The sequence below is a fragment of the Tetranychus urticae genome, chromosome 3 (genome assembly GCF_039701765.1).
Source record: "Tetranychus urticae isolate SD_2017Ah chromosome 3, NJAU_TeUrti_SD_1.0, whole genome shotgun sequence".
Taxonomy (NCBI): domain Eukaryota; kingdom Metazoa; phylum Arthropoda; class Arachnida; order Trombidiformes; family Tetranychidae; genus Tetranychus; species Tetranychus urticae.
Window position 1 is genome coordinate 9,646,343 of NC_142960.1, and position 25,797 is coordinate 9,672,139.

At 31.3% G+C, this 25,797-nt stretch overlaps 1 protein-coding gene across 2 annotated transcripts in view; it reads right to left on the bottom strand.

The window, feature by feature from the left end:
* Positions 1-25,759, bottom strand: part of LOC107369267 (neuroligin-4, X-linked-like) — a 57,624-nt gene extending 31,865 nt beyond the window's left edge. The window contains exons 1-2 of one of the 2 annotated variants that reach the window (XM_015937216.3): positions 24,887-25,759; positions 24,576-24,830 (exon numbers count right to left, since the gene is read on the bottom strand). In XM_015937216.3, coding sequence (XP_015792702.2) covers positions 24,576-24,830; positions 24,887-25,163 — 532 coding nt within the window. In that variant the 5' untranslated portion in view covers positions 25,164-25,759. The remainder of the gene's footprint in view (positions 1-24,575; positions 24,831-24,886) is intronic. The other variant, XM_089269721.1, reaches the window with a different exon arrangement.
* Between the last annotated feature and the right edge of the window lie 38 nt (positions 25,760-25,797).

The following is a 25,797-nucleotide window of genomic DNA, read 5'->3' on the forward strand; positions in this document are numbered from 1 at the left end:
AAGTACGATTGCTGCAACATGAGAAGTTACTTTGGTTCAGTTTTGACCTGTGGCACTGATGCCTGGCTTGCACCAGAGATCACAGGTTCAAACCTATCAAAACCTTCTTGGTCTATATTGACGTAAGGATGGTGCATCTGATAGATTTAAATTAGGTCCAAGTCCAATTTAAAGTTTCCATAATAACAAGCACTTAATAGATTCGGTTTGGTTAGTTATGTTAGTTTGCTTCAAGTTCACATAGCAGAACTTATTAAACTATTAAAATAGCTCGAAATGCAACTTGAAAAGGACTCTCCAATATTTTCGAGTTACAATAACTGCCAAAATCTATTAACTGTCCTTTGTTCAATCAAAGTCAAATCCTTTCATTCGATTTCTGCCCGAGCTGAGAAGCGTCCAATTTCAACTCGAGAATTGTGCTTTTCAAGAATAAAGACTAAGTGTTTGTATCTCATGCAAAGAACGATGTAAAAGGGCGATTCTTTCACTACGAATTAAGTTTTTATAATATATTCGTTTGCATTTTCGGTGTGACTTTGCATGATAAATCATGATACTAACATCTATTGAAGAGCTTTAATTGTGCCATCAAAGTTGATGATTGCCCATTAAAAGACTCAGAATTTGCAATGAAATGAAATAAAGAAAAAACCCTTTTACCTTACAAAAAATGAAACTTTTGAATGAAACAAACTCGACGACTACAACATTCAATTAAGTTTGAGAAAAGGCTGAATATCCAATTATCTTGTGAGAATAATTTGAATGGAAACATTGGATATCAATTGTAAATGCTGGCAGTGTTGAGGATAAAAGTAGTAATTTACGTTTCTTTCACCTTTTGTTTGACTTTAAAGTCAATGACAATGAATGATTCGTTAGGCAGAAGATGAAGACATTGAAAGAATGATGAAGATGAATACTGTTGATGATCATGTTGAAGGAAAAGAAAGGTTGATGAAAATGTTTGCACAACAGGAATAAAAGGGAAAAAACGCAATTTGAATGCAAAATTTTTGTTCTTTTCAACATTTCATTAAATAATTCCTTGATTTGAACATTAGCATTTAAAATTGTTCAATAAAGAGTAATGATGAACAGTTGCAAAGCGACACTTACGTGCAATAACTATTTGTAAATAGCAAGTCTCTCAACTGTTTAAACAACATATTAAAACCTCAATGGGAAACTAATAGTAACAAGAAAATTTGGTTCATTCCATTGTCATGGTGATTCTTGAGAGTAAAAACTTTACCATTTTTAATGTCATTCTCATTCTTATCCTCATCCTTAACTCATCCACTAACGCTTTACTTTTACAAATTCATTGAACCATGAATCTCAATTTGTGTAAACATTGCTATTCTCATTCAAGTTGCTTGATTAAAGTTCATCTTCAATTTGGCGAATCATGTAAACTTTGATTATAATTGTTATTCAAATAATGCCAAATAAGATCAACAAATGTTTAATTCAAAGCAAAAAAGAAAAGGAAAAAGTCGCAATTTAGAGTTGAATTGATCGATAAAATTGTAGCGAAAAATGGACAATGAATTGGTTCGATTTGAACTTTTCATTAGTTGGTAACACGATTGAAGATTTTCATCATTTAGAGATTTGCGAAATTCGAGAATTGAAATGGCTCGAGATGAACAGTCGACTTACAGATTTACTGTTACACTTTGCTTAGTGTATCAAGTAAATGCTACAAAAAAAGTGAAGAAAAAAGTTGAACAATTTTGTTTCACCATTCAATTCATTGAACATTTTTAAACTCAATTGACTTGAATCATCTTTATACTTTCACTTAAACTGTTAGTGTTAACTGATGATGATAACTTTGTTCACTCCCAGTGAGTATCGAGTAAATATCCATAAACAATATAAAAATAATGATAATAAACTACTTTTGATAGATGCAATCAACCAGCATCTTGAGAATCTACTTTTTCTCGTTTTTTTTTCTTCTTCTTCTTTCTGTTCAAACGGCTCAAGTTTATAATAATGATGATACCAGTTGCCTTGAGCAAGGTACTGGGAGTAATGTTTATCAACTACAGAAGATGTGCTTTACTCGCTCGATTTGACATCAAGATAGTGAGTCTGGGTTAAGAATGGTGATGATGATGATGATCAGTAAGATGAGTGTGAGTGAGCTGAAAATTGCAATGGATAAAGTGGTTCGCTTCAAGAGTGGAAATGATTAAAGTAAAACGAAAATCTTTTTTTTCTACTTTTTTCTTCTTCCTTCAAATAACTAGCAGTTTCTCATTAGTTTCAAGTTTTTCAAGCTATTAGCAGTTGACTCAGTATCTAAGTTGTTTAAATTGGATGAAAACTGAAAAGTGAAAACATTTTTAAACGAGAGAAAAAACAATTTGCCAGAGAAGAAAATTCTCATGTAATTGTTGGACGAATTATGAAGAAAAATTTCCAAAATGTTGAACAACAAAAATTCAACTGATTTGGAATTTAACTTGTTAAATAAACGACACATTACGAATTTTGCATCATCACAGAATTTCAATTTTCAAGGTTAACAATTAGTGTTGCGATTATATCAAATCATCGATTATAATCGATACTCTAAACGATTTTTGTCAGTATTTCCTTCGATTAATCGATCTCCTTAAGAATCGATTTAAACGATTCCAGGGATAATCCTAAATCAAAATCAATCAAAAAAATATCGACAAATTTCTTAAAATTGCTCCAAACGTGATTCGAACCAAAAATACCATGCACCCTTGCGCCACCGCATCTACTTGATATTACATAATTTCAATTTTGATTAAAACAAAAATGGCTCAACTTTACACGCAAAAATCTAAGGACCCACAGAAAAAAGACACTTAGCCCTATCATTTGCGCTATGTCTCACCAAAGTCCCTCAGGTAAGGTTGGGAAAGTTCCCTTGTCAGTAAAATTGGGAGTCGCCCATCCTTAAAAAAACTAAGGGAACTGTTAATTACAACTGTAAATGAGACAAAGTTGGAGACGACCCGTTGCAACTATTTTCTAGGCATCGTTAAACATTACAATGAAGTTTAGATACTTGGGATTGACTGGGAGTGCTTTATCAGAAAAGTTGATGAATGTTGAGTTCGTCATTGAACCGATGGAAGCGACTATTTTTTGTTTCAGTTTCTTTTCTGTTGATGAAGAGTAAAATGATTCAAACATGATGCAAATTTGAATGACAATGGAGGGTAAGAATGGTAATGATAGATAACAGGGAGTGAAGGATGGAAAAATCGTCATTTCTATTTTTCATGTTGAGAAGTAAACTATTTTTCAAATGGAACCTCGAGATTCACCAGAGAAAAAAAGAGTTTTTTTTCCTTCTTCAAACTTCTTGGATGATGGTGATGATAATGATGATGATGAGAATGAGAATGATTGTGAAAGATGCGGATAAATAGAAAAGTAAATTGAGGTCGAAAGTGGAGAAAGAAAAGGCAAAGTAAATGAGAAAATTGTGATTCACAAAAAGTGAAAGTTATGAGTATTGATTTTCCATTATCAGTTGAAGATGAAATTGTGTGTTTTTGCTCAACAAATAAATTCAAAATCCTAAACTAATATTAAGGTTTTTGCCAGAGTGATATCAATGAATAAAGAAATTGCTCTTTTCTTCTCAATCAATTTGCTGTAAAATTTTGTTCATCATTACCATGTCAGTGAACAATGTTGTCCCATCAGTGTTATTGTTGCAACTAATAGCTGTGTAAACATGACTAACAATTGATTGTTGATGCTCAACACCAACTTATTCATAATTGCAAAGTAAATGGCAAAACTGTTTCAATTTCAAGTTTTCACTCCAAACTGATGATCGACAAAACTCATCATTAACTAAACAATATTTTATTATTGATTATGTTTAGCAGGCGATTAAGTGAGAGACAAAAGTGCGATTAAACTGGAAATCGATATTAATTGTGATTGTATGTTCAACTCTTTGGCTCATTTATTTCAATTAATCTGTGAGTTTTGTGAAAAGGTGAACCAAGTCTTTTGCTGATTCAGTTATTTAGTCGACTTGATTGAGATTAATCATGAAACTCTCTTCAAAACTGTTCAAGTTAGATATCAATGCAGAGAAAAAAAGTAAATGAAAGAATTACATTTTTCTAGTTTTTCAAGTTTTTATTGAGTTTATGATAAACTCTTGAAATGTAACTAAACACCTGAACAAGAATAACATTTTGAAACAAAATTTGCGAATCGTTCAAGTGATTTTGTATCTAATGAAAAAGGTTAAATTGATCTTCTTTGATCAATCACGCAATGATTAAGTTGTTGGTAAAACTGGAAAACAATAAGTCACAAAAACTGGATTCAGCTTAATTGAACTTAGTGTTGCAATGTGCTTCCATCATGGCTTGCTGGTGCAGTTGACAGTTGACGAAGGGATGTAACTTTGCTTATCTCCAATGAAACACAATTTTATCCACATTTACAGATATTAACATTCCATTAATAGCAACTAATCACATTTCATTTCAATGTGTCTCTTTCAGTTTGAACTGCACGTAACGAAATCTTTAAGCTTGTTTAGCATTCCTTCAACTTACAAGTTATTATTAGTAATGATGATATCATGATATTGATTGAAACATGGCGTTTTGAGTTTCCATTTTATGGTCACTGTTATTAAGCATTTTTGTTTTCTTCTTTACTCTTGACTGATTCATGAAATGAATTGATACAGAATGTTGATAAGATCAGTTTGATATCAATGAACAATTGGGTTGCAACCTTTTTTATTTGTCCAGGTTAATCATTTGTACATTTGAATCGTTTCCGGTTGTCATTGGCAAAACTAAATGCTTATTTGAATTAGTTGTGCTCCATTTGATTGTAGCTTAATTAATCTCATTATTGGATTGAGATTGATTGCATTGCCATTGAATCCATTTCAAATCAATCAAAGTTGTCCCAACCTCTTCAGATGAGATACTAGGCCGCTAATTTCAGTGGCCTTTCAAACCCATCAAAAGGTCAATAAAAAAATCAAAACAATTATAATTCCTATTCCAATATCAACAATCTTGAAAAAGAGCAACAATGGGATGGACAGAAATTGAGCAAAAAATGCCAACTCAATCTGGGAATTACTCCAATCGATACAAGCTATTTGAACTGGGAGTGATCAAGTCCAACTGGGATTGACTGGGAATTTGAGTGATCAAGATTGGGACTCATCAATAGTCTTGTCTTTAAAATGTATTTCAATGTTTCTTAATTAAGAAAAGAAAAGAAATTTTTCTGAGATTTTCATTTGAATTGTAAAATTTGTATAAGTTTCATGAATAATGTTTCTACTGAAATCGATTGTAAATGAGATTTTCTTGTTTCTCTTGAAATTTTTTTCTCAACTTGTTCCAACCAGCTTAACCGTGTTTCTCGATCCACTTTGTCTCTTTCTTTTGCTTCCTTTTTTCCTCTCTACTTCTTCCACTTTCCTGATTCATTTTTATTTGTGAAACCAAGCAGTTTCGCCTAATTAGGTTAACAGGGTTTAGTTGTGAATGCTCACTGTTGAACGATAATTACAAGCTAAGTGAAAACAAAATATCAATCATCGTCAGTCAATATGTCAATAATGTGATAAATTGATGGCATAAAATGTTTCTCAATCAGGCTTTAATCAACTTATTTGATCATCAGCGAAAACATCAGTCGAATGATTAAACAACAGATTCAAGACTTTTCACAGTTAATTTGATCAAATTGAACATTTTCTCGCCTCTAAATCAGTCATTAGATGAAAAGCAAAAAACAAATGAGCGACTCATTGACCATTATTCATGACAAAAAGAAAAACCTTTTTTTTCCTGAAAACGACAAAATAAAGCAATAAATGCAGTTTAACATTGAATAGTCCATTTGAATGAAATTTGATTCAAAATGATTGAGAATTGAAGACGAAAAGGTTGCAAGAGTTTTCCATGATAAATAATGACCTGACCATTGAACATCATATTTCCAGTGAACTTTTCACTTTCCTTTGTAAATTGTGTTTCCTCTCATTCAGATGATCGTCTAAAATAACATGCAAATGATACATGATACAATGTGTTGTTGCCTGAGAAATTTTATCTTTTTTTCTTGTTCCACCATTCCAACCTTTCCATGACAATTGCACAGTTGAATGAGAAACATGAATGTATGAATACTTATGGTGAAAAGAGAGTTTAAATGAACACTGAAAATATCACGTTAAGCTTATGAATTTTACTCATTTCATGTAAAATGATTCAATGTTGAACAATCTGAAGAAAAGTGAATAAAGAAATGCAACAAAAAAGAAGAGAAAAATTTTCAACTTTTGCCGGACAAATCACAATTTTTATTCAAATGCATTTCCAGCATTTCAATCGTTATCAACAGATGATGTTGGAAAACATTTGACCAACTTGATGATACTTTTTAGGTTTGCATTTTGCTATCTCAACCAATCTCTCATTTTCCGGTTTTCCTAACAATGTTGCATTTTCATGTTTCCTCCAAGTGCAAGTGTCATTGAAATTGCAACAATGAAATGATGATATTAATGATCAATTTCAAGAATTCATCAATCAGATTCTATTCAATGAATATCGCTCAATAAGTGAGGTCAACTTGCAACATCAGTTTTTACTATTCATCAGATTGTTTACGAATCTTAAGAGGAAAAATTTTCATTGAAGAAATTTCGTTGAATTAGTTATCAATTATGAACCAAATTCATGAGTAAAATGAAAAAGTATTCCTGTTCAGCAGAGAATGTATCAATGAACGTGGAAAATTATTCGTTAATCAAGATTTCTATTTCATGATGAATTCAATTGGTTAAAACCCACGAAAATTCCCATGTTATTGGCTTGATCATGGAACTTTGGTAAAATGTTGAAATTATTGCAATTTTGCACTCTTCGCTTTTCAACTCTTAAAAGGTTTCATCATTTTGTTGAGCTTTATGGTAAAGTCAAATGGACAGTAAAATGTTAACAAAATTTTGTTATCCAAACTTGAAGAGTGAAAATTATTTCAATAATTATATTATCATTATCAGTGAATTATCATGATAATGATGAGAAGAAAAAAGTTGCATGAAAATGTCTTTGACAGTTAATCTCATTGGAATAACTCAGCTGAATGATCTTTCAACCTTTCATCTTTCCTGATGAATAAAAGTGAACATTATCATGATATTCTTGCTCGATGATTATCATCATGATGGTTAAGTGAATATATTAGGTTGGAATGTTTGGGTTAAAGTATCATAAAAATTGATAAATATTGAAGAGAGAAAAACATTTCAACAGAAACATTGAAAAGCTGATCAATCTTTCGATCGCTAAAATGATCATTAAACCATCACAAAATCTTAATTTTTAATGTTCTTCAATTTTCACCATTTCAATCAAAATCGAAACTCAAGTTCGAGTCAAAAATAGTTGATCTAAAATTAGGAACCATTTCGATTGACAATTATCTTGATTCAGTAAAACTCGAAGAAACTCTTAAAAGCTATAATTTGATTGATTTGGTTCAAGTAATTTGAATGAAGTTTGCAGGGAAAAGTATTTTTGCAATTTAACATTTTACTGTTTAATTAATCATTGGGCTCTTGAATCACTTTAACATTAATGTTGTTACAATTAGTTTGATTGGAAATGTTGATTAAATTGAATTGTGATTAATTGGTGAGTAATGATGAGATTAAAGTGCGCAAAAGGATAATCTTGTCTCAAGTGTTTGAGTAAATATTTGGTGAAAAGGGAAAAAAAGTTTCATTCATTCAATATTGGTTGGAACCATTAAGTGCAAATTTGTTTAAGGTTGAGGTAAATATTGTGAACTTGTAAAATGATTTAATGATTGGGAAGCAAAATTATTTAACAAATATTTGATTTACTTTTAAATGGAGAGAAAAAAGTTTCTTTCAAAAATTTTTCCAATTTCGTTGCATTTCTGTGCCATTCAAGTTTAATCGTTTGAATTAATGTTTACACCAAAAATGCCAATGAATAAAGTTTCTTGTTTGTGGAATGAAAATTTATCAAGTTTGCTTTGTTCATTATCGATTGTCGCAATGACGAAAGTCTTGAGCAACTTTTTCACCTTTAACATCATTTATCATCATCATTGTCTAAATGGATTCAGAAATGAAAGATGGACCCGTTTTGATCCATTAAAATTGAAATCAATCAAACTTGTATCAATTACTTTCTCAAAATTAAACATCGCTTTATCAATCATTCAACAGGTCAAAAGGAAATTCGAAATCGAAATTCATGAGATGGAAAGCGAATGAAATTAGATTCAGTTTCAGCTTTTAATTGGTTAAAGTTGTGAATAACTTTGGAGTTAACTTGTCAATCGAAAGTAAAGAGTGAAAGTTAACTGACAGTTTTTGATATGGACAATACGATACAACGAGACTCGAAACTCATGAACATTTCCATTGGACAAGAATGATGTTCTCTTGTTGAAATGTTAACAGAACATGAATTTAAGCTTTATCGAGTTTCGATGCTATTTGCATGAACAGTGAATTCAGTGTTACTTGACTCTCAGGTAACAATGGTTTATATTAAAATTAATTAACCTTTCAAGGTTTAAATTGAAATGAATAACTGAAAGGTAAAAGAGTTTCATTTATACGAAAAAAATGTGAAGAAACGGAATTAAGATGAACAGTAAAAGCGAAGAGAATTAAAACAAAGAAAAGAAATGAAATTAGACTGGACATAAGATGGACAATCTATTAATATTAAGGCATAAATAACGTTAAGTAAAGCCAATTGTTCAATCGGTTGGCAACTGTTTTACTTTGACCAGAAGGTGAACATGGAACAAGGAAAATCAGGGATTTATCTGGCAACATAATAAGCAGGTTAATTCACTTCACCACGAGCTTATGAAAGGTTACGTTAAGAAGGTAAATGTATTAATAGAAGAAGAAAAGGAAGAGAATTTTTTTTCTTTTTTTCTTTGCTTCTTTTCTTGTGATGATAAAAACTCTGGCTCTTGAACATTCTTGAGTTTCCTGGTTGAGTTATTGAAATAAGACTTGTAATCCTATCAACAAGCTTGGTGAGATTCATTTCAAGCTTAGACAAGCGTGAAAATATCAAACGGTAAAAATGGTGATCAAAGATGAAATAGACTTCTTTATTTAATATCAAATGTCGTTTTCACTTTTATTTTCACTCAACATTATGCTACATTATTTTCACATTGTTTAATATCGCCTACAAAAGGTACATGTTTCATCTTACATCATCCTCCATTCATTAATCAATCCTAATTTAGACTGATTCCCTGTGATCATCAAACTGTTTCGCCTCACACTTTTCACTCCCTGCTTTTTGTTTCATCTACTTACATCAATATCTTATCACACAACTGATTTGGCAACACAACATTTGTTTCAAAATCTGATGCTTTCATCATTAAATTGTATTATATCAAATCTAATGTAACCATTAAACCGTCCAAATAAGATGAGGCACAGAGGCAAAAATATCCATCAAGATAATGACAAGTACTTAAGGCATTATTTAAAAAGTTTAACCACTTGCATTGGCTGCAGCAACTTCAACATTTGGATATTTGCCCATTTCGCAATTGAAGTTTCACTTATTATGCCTAAGAGGCTATTATAATGAATCTGGACGCTTGCAGGTTAAAATCCCAATCCAAGGAGTTTATGATAAAGGATTTCTTTAAAAATATTCATTGTAACATTAATTTGTTTAATTTTCAAGTTTCTGTCTTTTGTTGAAAGTGCTGCTTTGTGCAAGATCCTTGAAGGTTTGCCAATCTTTTTCTTGAAAGTCAATAGTTTTATAACATTTTTATTTTTACTCAACATTTTAAGCTTGAAAGAGTATCAAAGCTTAGCTCAGGTAACTCTGTTAAGCCAGTAAACTCAACTAACTCAGCATAACTATTATTATAAGCATCTGGTTCATGATCTTCAGTAGCAGTAGCCTCATGATCTGAACTAGCATCAGGTTATGTACCTGGATCATCAGCAGCTTCAAGTTCAGTAGGAAATGAAAGTGACTTATGAAACTTTGCGGCAAGATTTTACTAGTATAGCAAACCGACAAAAAGACAGGAGTTAGAAAATAATGCGATTTCGTTTATTACTTGCAATCAGATTCACCGTTGTTCAACTAAAATACCGAGAAATGTTATTAAGTCTGCATTTTGTGACCGAATGATTTGGGTTAATCAAATGAAGTTTACTTTTGTCTGGAGGTCAATAGGGGTCAATCATTATCGATACATTTAACCATCCATTTCAGGTGTTTCTCATGTTTCTCGTTCTTTTTTTTGCAAAGTTCAATCTCAATAGCTCTTTCTTGGACTATCAATATCAATATCATGTTGTCTGGATTGTTGGAAGAAACGAAATATTGTCTCACTTTGCTAGTAAACATAAACAACATACAACTTTTTTTTCTCCACCAACCATGGAAAGATTCATTAACAGAATCATGTATCGAGTATTGAACATGAAAAATATTGATTGATGCTCATAGATTTCCACCCATAAAGCTGAACATCTCTTCAGAATTGGAAAGAGAGCAAAAAAAGTTGGCATAAAAAATGTTAATCGATTCAGAATTGATCAAGAGTCATTCACAGATTTAAAGTTAACCCGTGAGCAAATTTAAAGTTGAAATTCAATCAAAAGTGAACAAAAGTCGAGAAATGGTTCTAATGATTGCAATAAAAAGGGAAACAATTTACACTCATTGACAATTGTAGTTGACTGAGGTTGTTAGGTTGAACAAAGATGACAACAAGAATAAGAAGCAAAGTTGGAAACAAAGTATTGAATGTTTGACAAAAGTTGACATTGAATACAATTTTATAATGAAAAGGATTGATTACTCGAGTCGCAATGTTATACAATTCAAACAAGTTTCCTTCAATATCATTAAATAAATGCAAAATGTTTATATTATCACAATAATGCACAATGATATGTGAGTGTGTTTTATACTGAGAATTTCATTCTTTTTTCATTCCTTTTGTTTGATTCATCATCTTTATCTTCATCTTTTTTCCCTTTTCTTCTTGATATTTATGAGCTTCTTAACAGCATCAACAAAAGCAAAGTGAAAGCAATGCCAAAAACCAAAAGTGATGGGAAGAGCAAATAAATGAAAATATATTTCATCTTCTTTTTCATTCATTCTGACCAATTCGCACAATTGAAAGTCAAATAAGTCTAATAACATTGTCTTTCAACTATTGATCCATAATATTAATAATCAACATTCCAACATCAAAAAGTTCATTTTTCCTCTTTTGTTTTGTCACTTTTTACACTTTACAAGTTGATCTTTGAATAACTTGAAAATGTTTTAATATTTCTGTCATTGAATTGTAAAGGATCATTCATTGACAGACTCGGGACTAGTTGAGATTGTGTTTTAATTAAGCTTCATTAGATTTGAATGAAATGGTGAAGAATTTCTTCTCAAAAGTATTCTATGAAATAATTCTGTTGGAATTTTGAGAAATTGTAATAATAATTGATAGAAGAAAATGAATTCTGGAGTTTCAGGATTTAAAGACAATGAATCAAGTTTGGTTTACATTGAAATGGGTTTTGCTTTTTTTAAAATAACTTGAAAAGTAACATTAAAGTAAAGGTAAAGTCATTATCAAGGTTAATGTTTTTTCATATAAATGATGCAAAACAATGTTGACAAGCATGAAACTGAAAACCAAATGAACAATGGAAACGTTTCTGAAACTGATTAAACATTGATAAACACTGGTTAACCTTTCAGCTAACATTTATTAATAGTCGCAAGATTTTGCAAGAATAACTGCAATGACTTTATCCATCAACATTCATCAAAAGAGATTTGCACATTAAAAGATTGCGAAAACTAAAAAACCAGAGTTTTCCAGACAAGATAATCACTCGAGACTCAGATTGAGCAACACTTTAAAGCCTTCCAGACCCAAGAGTCGCTCTCGACGATTCATAGCCAGAAGAGTCACTCATTTCTCAATAAGTTCAATAGTCTCTCTGTTTAGATTAAAAATTTTCCTCCGAAAGAAACTATCAAAACTCAGTTTCTCATAAAAACTTTTTTCACTCCAAAAGCTATTCGACTTCTCGAAATCGGTCATCAAGATAATCATGAGTCTTGTAGGAAAAATCAAAGATGAAAGCGATAGCCGAATCGAAAGGGAAAGGTTCACAATTAGTTATCGAAAAATTCGAATGCAAAAGTTATTCTAATTCAAAATAGTTCTAAATTTCGTTTTGATGTTTAATTATGTCGTTATATGATTTGGGTTGAAGAGACTGTTTGATGGACAAAAAGTGCTTTTAATAACTTTCAAAGTAATAAGTTTTCAAGTGTTGAATGTTCAAGTGTTGATTTGCTCGACTCTGCTCGTCAAAATGTCAACTTGATTCACCTTTAAATTGACAATTTTTCACTGTTTGACTTTTCATGTGTAAACACTAATGATAACATATTATGTGGTTACAGTTAGACACTCTCTCAACATTCATTACAATTTATATCATTTTGTATTAATGCTTGTTGCTATTATCATTTTTATCATTATTTAATAGAAACAGGAGAAACAATAAAATGTATATTAAAATGAGTTGCTGTTTCCTTAAAGATGATGTTGTGGCCAACTGGGAGGTAATTTTTTCATCATCAACCAAACAATAACAATTTTCAGGTTTTCCAACAATTTATATCTATTTACAGTTTAACATTTAACCATGCATAAACCAAGTTGAACCAGGTCAAACTATGAATATTAATATAAATCATGTTTTCCTCCTTACCTTCATTCCTCACTCTATTCCTACCAATTTACCTTTACATTTGCTTTTCTCACTGGAAAAAAGGAGAAAATATTTCATGATTTATCCCCAAAAGAATTCAACTTTTATCATATCTTCATGATGTATTGTAAATTTTCATTTCTTTTCTCTCTTTCATTCTTATTCTCAACTTGATTGGCACTTTATACTTTTTTTATTTTCCTCACAACTTTACAGATTATTTTAATAAACATGATTTATAGATGCATTAGTTGATGGACTGTTTGGAGTGAGTAAGAATGAACAAAAGTACTGGAAACTTTGATTTATGAGGTGAAATGAAAATTTTACTCGAAACGCTTTTAATAGCCATAATAATCACAATAAGATGATGATGATAATAATGTGGGTAATAATGGAGAGTGTAATGATGGGAGAGAGAAAAGGTAACAATAATTTTTTTCTAGCTTCTAACAAGTAATAACTTTTGAATTTAGTGAGTTTACTTGTAGACGAAAGACTTTGAGGCGAAAAATTATCAGCTATTGTTAACTAGCCAGAGTTGCTATTATTAGCATCTGAAATTTGGTTCCAAGTCATTTCATTTGAGATAAATTTTCAATCCATTTTTCTTGCCTGTTGTTGGTCATCAACAAATGAACAAAAGTTGATTTATTATCAACAAAAGTTTCTTCCTTTTATTAGGTTTTCTCTTTTTTTATTGCACCCACTATTGAACCAAATTTCACTGGCAATCAGTCAGACACTCGATCAATTGTAGTACCAAAAAGTTTGGGTCAAGTACAGTGAAGGTAAAAACACACTGAAAGTAATTCTCAAGTGAAATCTTCTCAACCAACTTTTCCCGTTTCGATTCTGGATCAAAATTCACTCCAACTTTTCATCAAGTTTGAAGGAGGCAAAGAACTTTTTGCGGAATTTCGATTTTGATTCAAAAGCTGAAGCTAAGCTTGGCAATCCAGCGATGGGTGAAACTAGTTGGTCTGGGGTAAGAAGAGCAAGTATTCAGGTTGACAACTTGGTAAGCTTCAAGTTATTGGCTTAATGGTTAAATGAAATTCATTTAGTGTTTGACTGTTTATAATTGGAGTTTGAATTTTGTGCATAAATTTTTCCATTTTGCCATCTATTTCATTTGAAATGGTGTGACTTGTGTAAATTTGACTTTTCAAGTTCATTACTTTAATGTTTCTGTTTACACTTAATCAACATTGCCACAGTTTTAATTAGATTGTTTGAAGTTGATTGAACAAGATTTAATCAAGAGTAGTTTTGGCTTTACTCTTGTTTCGTCAACTTTTTTTTCTCGAGTTGGCAAAACTTGCCTTTTGAAGCAACTCTTTTGAAATTGTAATGAAATTGATTTCATTTAAGTGTAAATTGTTTGCCCAGCAATGATCAAATTTCAAGTTGAACATAAATTGACCTTCCATCTTGATCAGAGTAATACCTTGACTGAATAACGATTAGCTTTAAAAGTGACTAAAGTGGAGTGAAAATTAGGATAAGAAGTGGAAAAGTGAAACAAGAATCCAAATCTCATTTAGTCATGTTCAGGATTCAGTTGAATAGATATGCAAACAAGTGTTCAGAGGAATAGTGAAAATGAGTAAAAATCACGAAGAAACGAGAATCGAGGCAAAAAAAAGGTTTGTTTTTGATTGTGATTAACTTTCCAAATCAGTGAACCAATAAAAATAATTTAAGAAAAGGCAGCAAAAAAATGTGAGACAAAATGTTCAATGAAATTAGAATGAAAATTGAGTCGAAAGACGAAAGTGTTGAAAATTTTTCGACAAAAGTAAAGAGTGATTCTGGGAACGTTGAAACGTTCCTAAATTGTCATGATTAAACAATGATACAACAGGAAAGAGACAAGTGTGACAGTGGATGTGGCAATCTCTTGGAGAAAAAAAGTAAAGAGAAAATGAAAATTCTTCTTTTATCCAGTTTCAAGTTGAATTCAGTTAAGAATGCGAAACAAGATTGAGTTGATAAGAAGCTAAAAGGCATTATTTTTCCCATCCAATGTAGACTCATCTTAAATATAAAGCACTCTCAAGTCTATGCAATCATGTCACGATCACCTTAACTTTAACCCGAGAGACAGTTTAACCATTTCCATCATCATCATCACCATCAGCATCATTTTAGCATCTTTTTACATTGTTTTCATTACTTTGTTGTCGAAACATTTCAGTCTAACGGAAGATTATTTCAAACATACTTTCCATCAATTGGTTAAAGGTGTCTGTAAAAACTGTCTTATCTTGTGCTTCATCCTCAGCCTTTTTTTCATCAACTTTGACCCAACTATTGAATATATATTCACTGGGATGGAAGCATTTCATGGGAATGATTTTCCTGTTTAGATTACTATTTTTACACTCTTTCCTTTGCATTAACTTTACCTCAATCTTTTTCTTCATTTTCTTCTTCTTCTTCTTCTTTTGCTTATTCTTTTCCTCTCCATTCTCATCTTTTTCTTCTGCTTTACAGCACAGAATTAAAGTCTTTTTTAACTCCCAGTTCAATTTTGAATCTACATTTGGAGTTAAATTTTTTCCTGTTTTCTTCTCTTTTGCCATCCAAAAATGCTTATAGACACATGACAATTCACAGAAAGGTTCAAATTTTAACACAACCAGCTATTATAGTCAAATGTACATTTAAGACAGCCAATCATGGTTTTCGGAACAATTTTTTCCCTTCGAAGTGTATGAATGCGAAGATTTTCAATTCTAAAAGCCTGAGCATTTCACTATTCATTGAAAATTATAATTAGTCTGATTAGTCCGGGCATAGCATAGAATTATCGGGATTTTTTCACTTTACGCCTCCATGCAGGCATAAATCATGCAAAATCACTTGAACCATGAGCTGCTTCAGTTAGTGCGAAATCCCAAGGTTATTTAAGGTCAATAATTTATTTGACCTCTAGTTGACATTGGAAGATCATTTCCTGAAACCGCACAACTTTTGTGACCCGTTGATGCTAGACACATGTTTATGAGTGATATGAGTGATTACATACCTTTGATGGTCTTTTCACTCCGCCTTCCCAATGTGATGGTTTGTTTTAACACACACTGCCATGTGAATATGGCCATTAAAAGCTGGCCCAAAGCCCTCTGGTAAATTGCAATAATAATAATAATAATCAAGGAAAAGTCGTTTAATTTGTTTAGACTGTTTCTTTTGATTTCATCTTGTATACTTGATCATCCTTTGTAAAGGATAACCTTTTATTGTTAATGTCTTAATGAGACATTTTAGCGTTTCTTCTCATTATAATCAATCGCATTTAGGTAAATTTCATTTATCTTTCCAATAGTTCGAGTTATGAACATGTGGCAACTGGTCACAAAAATTGCACGCTTTCAGAAAATGACCTTCAAATGCCGAATAGAGGCCAAATAAAGAATTGACCTGGAGAACGCCCGTTGCAATAAATAGAAGCAATTCTAGAGCACTTATCACAATTGGATGTTCAAAATGTGTTTGATTGTTACAGTGAATTTCTGTGGTGAAAGGAAGAAAATATCTTTTTGCAAGGATAGGGTATGATAGACTCTACTCTACAAATGCTCGCAAAACTAACTGAAATGTCTGTTGGTGTCAAATCTGTTGCGAAATACCGGGTGTGGAAGATTATCAAAAGGGTTTGATTGCATGGTAGCAACTGACCGCAAAGAATTTAATTTGGAACTTAAACCATTCTCTGATGCAAAAACCGAAACATTAAACAATTATTTTACAAAAATTCTAAATCAAAATTTGTCTAATCTTTTGGCTCTTTCTTAACTTTGTTGCTAATAACTTGACGATCAGAAAACAAATCCCGATTATATGCGATCAGTTAATTCATTAAAAGCACAAAAAATAAATCCGTAGTTTCAAGGTCATTCAAGGTTAACACTCAGCTTTTGACTTGTAAAATTCATTTTTTCACTTTCTCTCTTAATGATGGCGTTTCGAAGATGATGAGCATAATGATGATTGAATGTCAATATTATGGTGATAGTTAATTGTCTAATGATATCTACAAAATATATGAGCCTTGAGATTTTTCACCCAAAAATTTATTAAGATATTTACAGTCACCATTGAGATAATGCACCATCGAGATAATGCACTCATTTTTTCAATGGTCCCTATTGAGGAGGAGTTATATCTACTTTTGAATTTCGTCAAATTTTGATTCGATTTCTTTAATTATCAATTGACTTAATTCAATTTTCTTACGTGAAATTTTAATCCAAAAACTCGCAAAATCAGATTAAAGCAAAATTTAAGGTTAAATTTGATCTAATAAGGAAGATTGAAAATCATGAATTACGCTGCCCGAAGAATAGTGAAAATAAGCTATTCCCAGTGCGGTGCATTATCTCAATGGTGACTGTAAATTCTTATTTTCTCAAAATGAGCTTTCTTAAGGTGAAGTTTGAATAAATAGGCTGGGTACTTGGATAGCAGATCATTTGATCTGGTCTTAATAGTGATCGGGAAATGATTCGTATTAACATTATTTCAATAACTGATTGGTTAGAGTCAATTTTCAAAGTTGAATTTATTTCACTCGAGTATTTTATTATCATCAATTTATATGAGTGAACACTAACAACGTAAATTAAATGAGTGAAACAATGAGTTATCAAGTGAAACATGTTCATTAAAACTCGAGTGATTTAAGCAAATAATGCTTCGAGTGAAATGCTAGTTTCAACTTGGAGACAAGAAAACTAATTAGCAATCTAATCATCAACTGCTCATTCATTACTCTTTTCAGCATCTTTTTTGATTACTCGAGATCAACTCAATTGGTTTGATAATGGTAAGACAAATTAATATCAAACTATTGCAAATAACTTATATAATTAGTGACTTGTAATGAAACAAAAATCAATTGAATGAAAATTGGAACCAAAACAAGTTTCAAAAATAGACTATCAAGTAAACGCAAATTGTCACAAATTATTTTCTAATTCACTAATCAAAAGCAATTTATCAAAAGCTGATAATTAAGTGATGTTTAGTTTCAATCGAGTTTATTAAATGAAAAGAGAGCGAGAAAAAAAGTCTCACAAAAATGATCAATTTTGAGTGAATATTAAGAAGAGCAAAAAATGAACATGCAAAGTTTCACTATCTTGAAGCAGAAAAGTTCAGTGTTTTTTGCCTGCTTTTAATGATGACTCCACTAATTACATAATCAATTGTTCAATTAACATAAATCTAATCATTTGTTGAGTGAATCCAAATGAAGGCAAACTTCACAAAATGAATTCATGATTAGCCTTTTTCTCGGTTTTGTACTTGACGATAATTGAGAGTAAAATGGTGAAAAGGAATGAATTTTTTTGTTCGTTTCTTAACCGTTTTTCATCTTTTTTTTTGTTCAAACAAAATGATAACTCAATTTACTGTTGAACAATCAAAGGATTAAATTTTAAAAGTGGTTGAGATTATTGTTGTTGGAAACAAGTGAAATGAAACATTTTCACTAAGAAAGTTCACAAAGTTGTTCAGAGTTGAACGATAAAAGAGGAAAGATGAAAATCTTGATAAATGTTTCCAAATATTACCAGTTTAATCCATTCTCTTTGCTTTATTTGTTTGAATATTTGGAGAAACAACTCAACAGAATGGTTACTTGAAAAGAGTTAACAAATATTTCAGAGTTGAAAGATGAAAAATACTATCATTTGTAATATTTGTTTTGATTTAAAAGAAAAACATTTTTGTTTCAAAAAATGTAACTCGATACAAGTTGAGTGTCAAGAGGAAATGTTATAAAAGAGTGAGGTTAAGTTTTCAATTTTTCATCATGTTTCTCGATGCAACCCAATCAAAACGATGCAGGTCAAGTATTCAAAATTAGCAGGATTCAGTGAAACTTTTGATTACAGAGCAATCACTTGTGATGCCAAGCTCAACGACTTCAACTCAATTCTGACAAGATGAAGCTTTGCTAATAAATTGTTGTTGGGTTTGAGGAACTTCAAAAAATCGATTTAAATGAAATTAAAAAAAAGTCGAGATAAAAACGATTCGATCAAATGTAATGAACTTTTACAGACACCAAAACCAGTGAAACTTATGTCAACTGGATCAATCGGTCTGTTGAGTCTCTAGCTTATAAGCTTGGATTTAACCTCAACATTGAGATAAGCTTGCAATGTTGATCAGGATCAAATGGACTCGAGTCAGGTGAATGCTCAATTGGTTTAAAACAAAATTCAACTGCAATAATTCAAAGCCTATGATGTCAATTGAACTTTCAACTTAAAGCATAAGTCAAATCTTTGAAGCTGAAAAAGAGCAACAAATTGAAGTAAACCTATTTATTTGAAATGCACATTTTCAGCTTTTTTATTGTCACAGTTCATGATCAGAATGTTGAGTGGAAAAGTAAAGGAAAAAAAGTTTAAACCTTTTATTATAACATTCATCTTGATCAAAAGAGTGATATTGATTATCATCATAAATGTGGCGATAAATTTTCAGTGTAAACTCTTGTCAGTTAGCATTGAACCGTTTCTTACCTTCAGATGAGCTGCAATTATTTTGTCTTTAATTAGCAAAATGAAACAATTGATGGAATCAATTTAGACAAGAATCGTTAATTGATGAATGAAAATACCTTTTTTTATACTTTTATCCAATTCTTTGTTTTCAACTTGGAGTGATTCTCAATCAAGATAAATTGAATATGACGCTCTTGTTCTGCTCTTGCATTTATATTATTAGATAACTTTAGCTAAATTGTAGTTTATTTGTTTCAATCACATTTATCATGTTATTTTCATCTTATCTTTACCTTTCTCTTTCCATTCCATTCGCAGCATTCCCATCAACTGTCAACATCATTTAAGAATAATTAACTTATCATGAAAAGGAAAAGACAAAAAGCATAAAAGATTACAATGTATCATGTGAATAGCCAAAGATGGAGATTTGCAATTTTAATCAAAGATAAATGTTGAGGTGAAAAAGATCATGAAAAGAATTGAGAATTTTCTTGTTTCATTTTTTTCTTCTTCGTTTTGTTGGGTTAACCTTTTTTGCATGGCGATTAACGGTTATTACGTTTTATTGTTATCCTTTATTGTCATTGTTATTGCCATTCTTTGGTAATGAGAAAGTTCATTGATGTGCTTAAGGGTAAACAGATTATTCTTGTTATTTGAGTAGCTTTTCTTTCCTTCTCTCACCCTTTTTCATGGTTATTATCAACAGTCAATTGAAGGGTTGAAATTCAAGTTGATATTGAATGTTCAAATTCAGGCGGAAACAATTTTCCAAAATCAATTTCAAATGAAAAAGTAATGAAAACATTTAGTTTGCCTAAGTGCAATGAGTTATTCATGTTGAAGGCAATTTTTAAAAGTAAAAAGCTTAACCTTTTTTGCCTGGAATCACTGGAATAGCTTAAAGCTGTTCGTCAATTGTCATGTTATTTTGCATTATTATTGTGACAAGAAACGGATGATGAAAAGATGACTTCAAGACTGCAAATAAGGTCAAAATTAAACTTTTGTCAAATTGAAAGCTAACCAAAGGTTAACCAATATCAATGGGTTGTATGAGTTCATTTGTATAATGAATGAATCACTTTGAGTTGACTCTAAATGAACATTCACCAGTTTCAAGGTTCAACTAATGTTCATCATTATTTTCAACAAAAAGATGACTCCATTTGTCTGATTTAATGATTAGTTATTTGCTGCTAACAAGCATAATCAAGTGTTTAAATTTAATCTTATTTTTCTTCTGTCAAACTGTTTATTGAATTACCTTTTTTTGAGGTTTAAATTGATCTTTTTTGGTTAGTTTTGGTTTTCCTTCAATATTGACTTTTTCATCGTTGATTGACAAAGTTTCAAGTTTGATGCAAAACTGCGAGTTGTCTGAAAGATGATTAATTAAATGGGATAAAGTTGAACGATTAATGTTAACGGGTTAACAAATGGGTTAATTTGTTGCCATTATTTACCTGATTATACGGTACAAGTATTAATACTTTTGGGTAAAATAGTGATGAGATTTAATTTGTCTGGATATGTTGTGGTTGAGGCACAAGCTTTTTTTTCTGCCTTCACTTGTAACAGAAGTAAAAATGGTAAGCTTTACAATCAGGTGTAGTTATAATAATGTTACTGATGGTAATGATGTTGTGATAATAAAAGGAGTTGAAAGGGGTAAACAAAAGTTGTGTTAAACATTGATGGGTGAAAGGAGCTTTTCCATGTAACCAGGGAAGAAATGAACGAGAGATAAACATTGATCAAGTTGTGTGAGTTGTTATTGTTACTCTGATTATTATCGTTGCCTTTTATTGTTATTATCATTTAGCTGGGAATAAGGATACATTTAACATTAGATTGGACCCTTGTGATGAACTTACTGACCCAAGATAAGATAATAAACAATTCAAAATAGAGAGTGAGAGAGAGAGGCTAAAAACAATGATATAAAAGGGTAGAGATGAAGATAAGAAGAAGAAGGAAAATAGGGAAAAGAAATTCAATGGAATACAGAATAATGAGAATGATGAGGATAAAGGAGGAGATGGTGAAGGATAGACATGGATCGATTGTCTAATAAACATAACAACGAAACGGATCTTTGGATCGAGGTTCTTTGACCCAATAGTTTTGTCATGAGAAAGGAATGGCAATTTGGGAGTGAAAACTGGGAGTGATAAGGAATTATGAATGTAAAAAGAGTCAATTGTTGGGGATGGAAATTTGAACAGGCAAAGTTGCTAGGTTTGTTTGGATGTCAGTTGAAAGATGATGAGAAAGGAGAAGATGATGAAGAAGAAGAAGAACCGGAAACAGAATGAAAAAGTCAGGAATAAACGTTGAATTGAATGAAAAAGATGAAGGAATCCAAAAAAAGAGAAAGAAAGGAAATAAATAAGTGAAGAAGAAGAAATATTTTCTGCTTTCATGAGATCTTATTATTCTTCTTGGAATCACTTTTCTTTTTCTTATCTTTTTATCATCTCTCACCATTCATCATTTAATCTTCATTTTTTTCCCTCTTCTTCTTCTTCGTGTCCAACCATCTTCCATTTTTACTCATCTTTACATCATCATCATACAACTCTCATCATCCATCTTAACCCAAAACAAATACATCTCATGAATATTTCTCATATCTTCAGTTAACTTTCTCATCTAATCATCTGGATAAGTCTAGTTAGCAAGTCATGAATCAACTCAGTCAAGTCACTATCATCTCTCGTCAAATCAACCAACTCTCATTTAGCCGCTTCATCTGGTTTCAAACAATTTTCATTTTCACTCTCACCATCAACAATAATCAGAATCATCATGACAGCATTTACAAAGGGAAATTATTACTTCAACTGCGATTAGAATGACTGGCTGAAAAGCCATTCCTTTCCAACCTAGACAAGTCACTCTCTCTGCATCAAGTAAAGCCAACAAGAAGGCTATTTGCATGGAAAACTTACTTTTTAATTTACATCTTTTTCATCGTCATCGTCATCATCTTCAACTTTGCTCTTATTATCATCATCATGGTCTGGCCTGGTTCAGCTGAAAGTCTCATCATCGAATCATCATCTCATGATCAGATCATCTTTATCACCATCTTATTAACGTATTTACAAAGGGAAAACCCTTCAACTGCAATGAGAATGATTGGCTGAGGAGTCGTCTCTTCTCAACCTAGACAAGTCACTCTCTCTGCATCAAGTAAAACCAACGACAGGCTTGTTTACATGGAAAATAATTTTCCATTTTCATCATTCTTTTCATCACCATTGTCTTCAACTTTCATCTTATCATCATCACGATCTAAGTGTCTGGTTAAGTCGATTGTCTCTAACTTTTCAACCTGTAAAGTAACATTTTCCTCATCAAATTAAGGTAACGATAAGAACTGCTTCTAGCTAATTTCTATTCCCATCTTTACCATCATGTTTATCATCCTTTCTTTTTTCATCATCATGAATGAATTACCAAATGAAAAAGGTGATGGAATATTGTCTAACAAATTAAGTTAGCAATGATATTTTGATGAGATGAAAATAAGGTGAACATTATTCCAAAGTTAAATACATTTATCTTCACCTTTTATACCTTTTTTCCCCTGAACCTTTTCAAAACCTGTTCAATATTAGTTTTTTACCTTAACACAATTGATTCTCAATGTGTCTTGAGTCGCCTTTTTTTTGGCTCATAATTAATTTACAGCCAATTGTTGAACCATCCATTTTTTCATGATGCCATTTCTGGTGAAACCCATTTTTTATCAATTTAAATTTTCCTCTTTTTTTGCACTTCTTCTCGTATTAAACAAAGATTATGTGAAGTTTGAAAATGCCCGTTTTGTCAGCACGAAAAAAAGATGATCAAAATAATGTGAGCAAAATTAATTATCATTTGATTGAGAGATTAAATTGAGCAGTTTGTGAAACAAGCTGCTAATGAATATGAATATTTTTTAAACTCTTTTTTTTCTCCACTTTTCATGGTGAGGTTCAACTGATTGTTTTTCAATTGTAAAATGAAAGAGTTGAGTTAATTTTAGTTGACAGATTTTCCTTTGTACTTTCATAATGAATACAATTTGTGTCAGAATGTGAAAATTGTTTTGATAACAAATGCCTGGATGGCGATGATAATGATGATGAGGTTGATGATAATGTTGAGTGAATGTTGATAATGTTTTCTGTCTATCAAGTTATCCTGTATCAACATAATCAAGTTAACAAATAAACAAACAAGCTGATAAGTTGAATCCATTGTAAGAATGGTGAAAAGATTGATCAACATAAAGAGTTAGAGTGTGAACAAAAAAGTACAAAGTTTCATTGGAAAGCTTTTTCTTAGGACCTTTCAGATGATCATCATCATCATGATGGCTGTGATGATGAAAAATACCGAGTAAAAGTCAGTCAAGAAAAAAAAGACAAACTTGTCTTTTTTCTTATCATTTTCTTGATAAAACTTCTGAACATCATCTTGTTGCACTGAGGTCTTCAGATGGATGGTTGAATAGGTTTGAACAGGGAAAAAAAGGATTAAACTGAAAGAGTGAAATTGTGAAGACCAAAAACGGATGAAAGGAAAGTCACAAAAATGGATGAAATGTTTTTTGAAAAATGAAATTTCCACAGAAAACTTGAACCATTTCAGGGTTTCCACCAGAGTTGGACAGTTCAACATTGAAGGAAACATTTCAACTTTAAACCTTGTCTTGACTCTTTTTTTTGGTTACTTTTCATTTAACCACTTTTGTTTGGGTTAACAAAAGACTTGAAATTCAGAAGCTGATACTAATTTGTTGCGATGGTTATTCATTTGATGAAATGTAATCTGTGCCTTTTCAAAGCTCAACTGGACTTGCAATTAACTATTATATATCTTTATTCATCTTTATTCCGTCTTGATTTATCTTGGAAAAAAAACTTTCAATCAATATTTCGGAAATTGGATTGTCATCTATTTATCTGATAAAACCCAATAACTGGTTAATGAAAAGAAGAACAAAAATTCATTCATTTTCTGGTTATTGACCAAAAATATCATATTTTCAACCAATGATGAAAGCATCATCAAATCATTATCATTGTGAACCCAAATGTTGATTAAAAATGATTGATTGAAGAGGCAATTTTCAGTGCAGGTTGTGATTGAGTTTAATAGTTTAAAGACGCAATTTCATGTTAAAAATCAAGTCAATTGCTTTGGTGATTTACCTTTGGCTGGAAGATAAATATTGAGATATAAACAGTCTTCACTTTGATTTTGCAGCAATGGCACAAGTCGCTTTAAATGGGCTAAACGGTAACTAGTCATTCGTAGTAGAGCGTCAGTTTCATTGGCAAGGTTGGGTAAACGCTGTGGGCAGACTGGACCATAATTGTCAGCGTTTTTGATCCCATTCCATGGTGCTGGTGTGACTGGAGGCATAAAACGTAATTTACCCACTGGTGGACTTGCATATGGAATACCTGATGGAAATGAATGTTGATTAGAAAGGTTAACCAGGGCATAATTTTAGACTTACCTAGAAACATTTCGATGGGCTGTAAATTGTGTGGCAAGTTTACGTAAACACCTCGAAGTGATCCATATTTTGTACTAATTATCCTATTTGATGGTCGCCTATTTGTACTGTAATCAGCAGACACTGTTGTGATTACACAGTTTAACCAGAAAACTGTTAAATTGGTAATCAAAAAGACTATTAGAGCACATTTCACATTTTTGTAGATTACATTTTTTGGTGTTATTGAGCTTGGTTTATAGCCAACTTTGGTGGAAGCCATTTCCATTTTAATCATTAAATTATCTCTCGATTTCACTTAATTGATTTGAGAAAAACAGTTTTTAGATGAGTTATCACTCAAGATGAAACACTATTAATTAAATTAAATGGCACTTTATCCATTATGTAATTAGCAAACATGTTTTTGTTACCAACTTTTCACTAAAAAGGAAACATGAAACGTAAAAACTCTATAATGAAAATTGTAACCAACAATCGGGTTAAACTAGATCCAAGTGTTGAATCCTTGATGAGAGACACTTTCTCAACACTAATAGCACTACACATTTGGTTAAAGGTGAATGTAAGAAGCACATGTTTAATTTAATAAAATAAAGGTTCACTTGTAATTAAATGATGATTGAAACAAGTTATGAAGAGTTTTGGGAAACAACAGCTATATTGATAGCTTTATAATAAAAACGGTAATGTTGACTTGAGTAAAGATGATCTGAGACTGACTCTCTTTTCATCATCATCCTCTCCCTTGGATGATTTTTTCAAGACATTCTCAGACAGGAATAATGATAATATCACAATTAAGATAGGAAAGACACGGTAAAAAACAGAATCTCAATTAGTAAATTGAAAATCCCAATTTAATTTAACTTTGATCTCAATAATGTAATCATGCTTGGATATAGTTGATT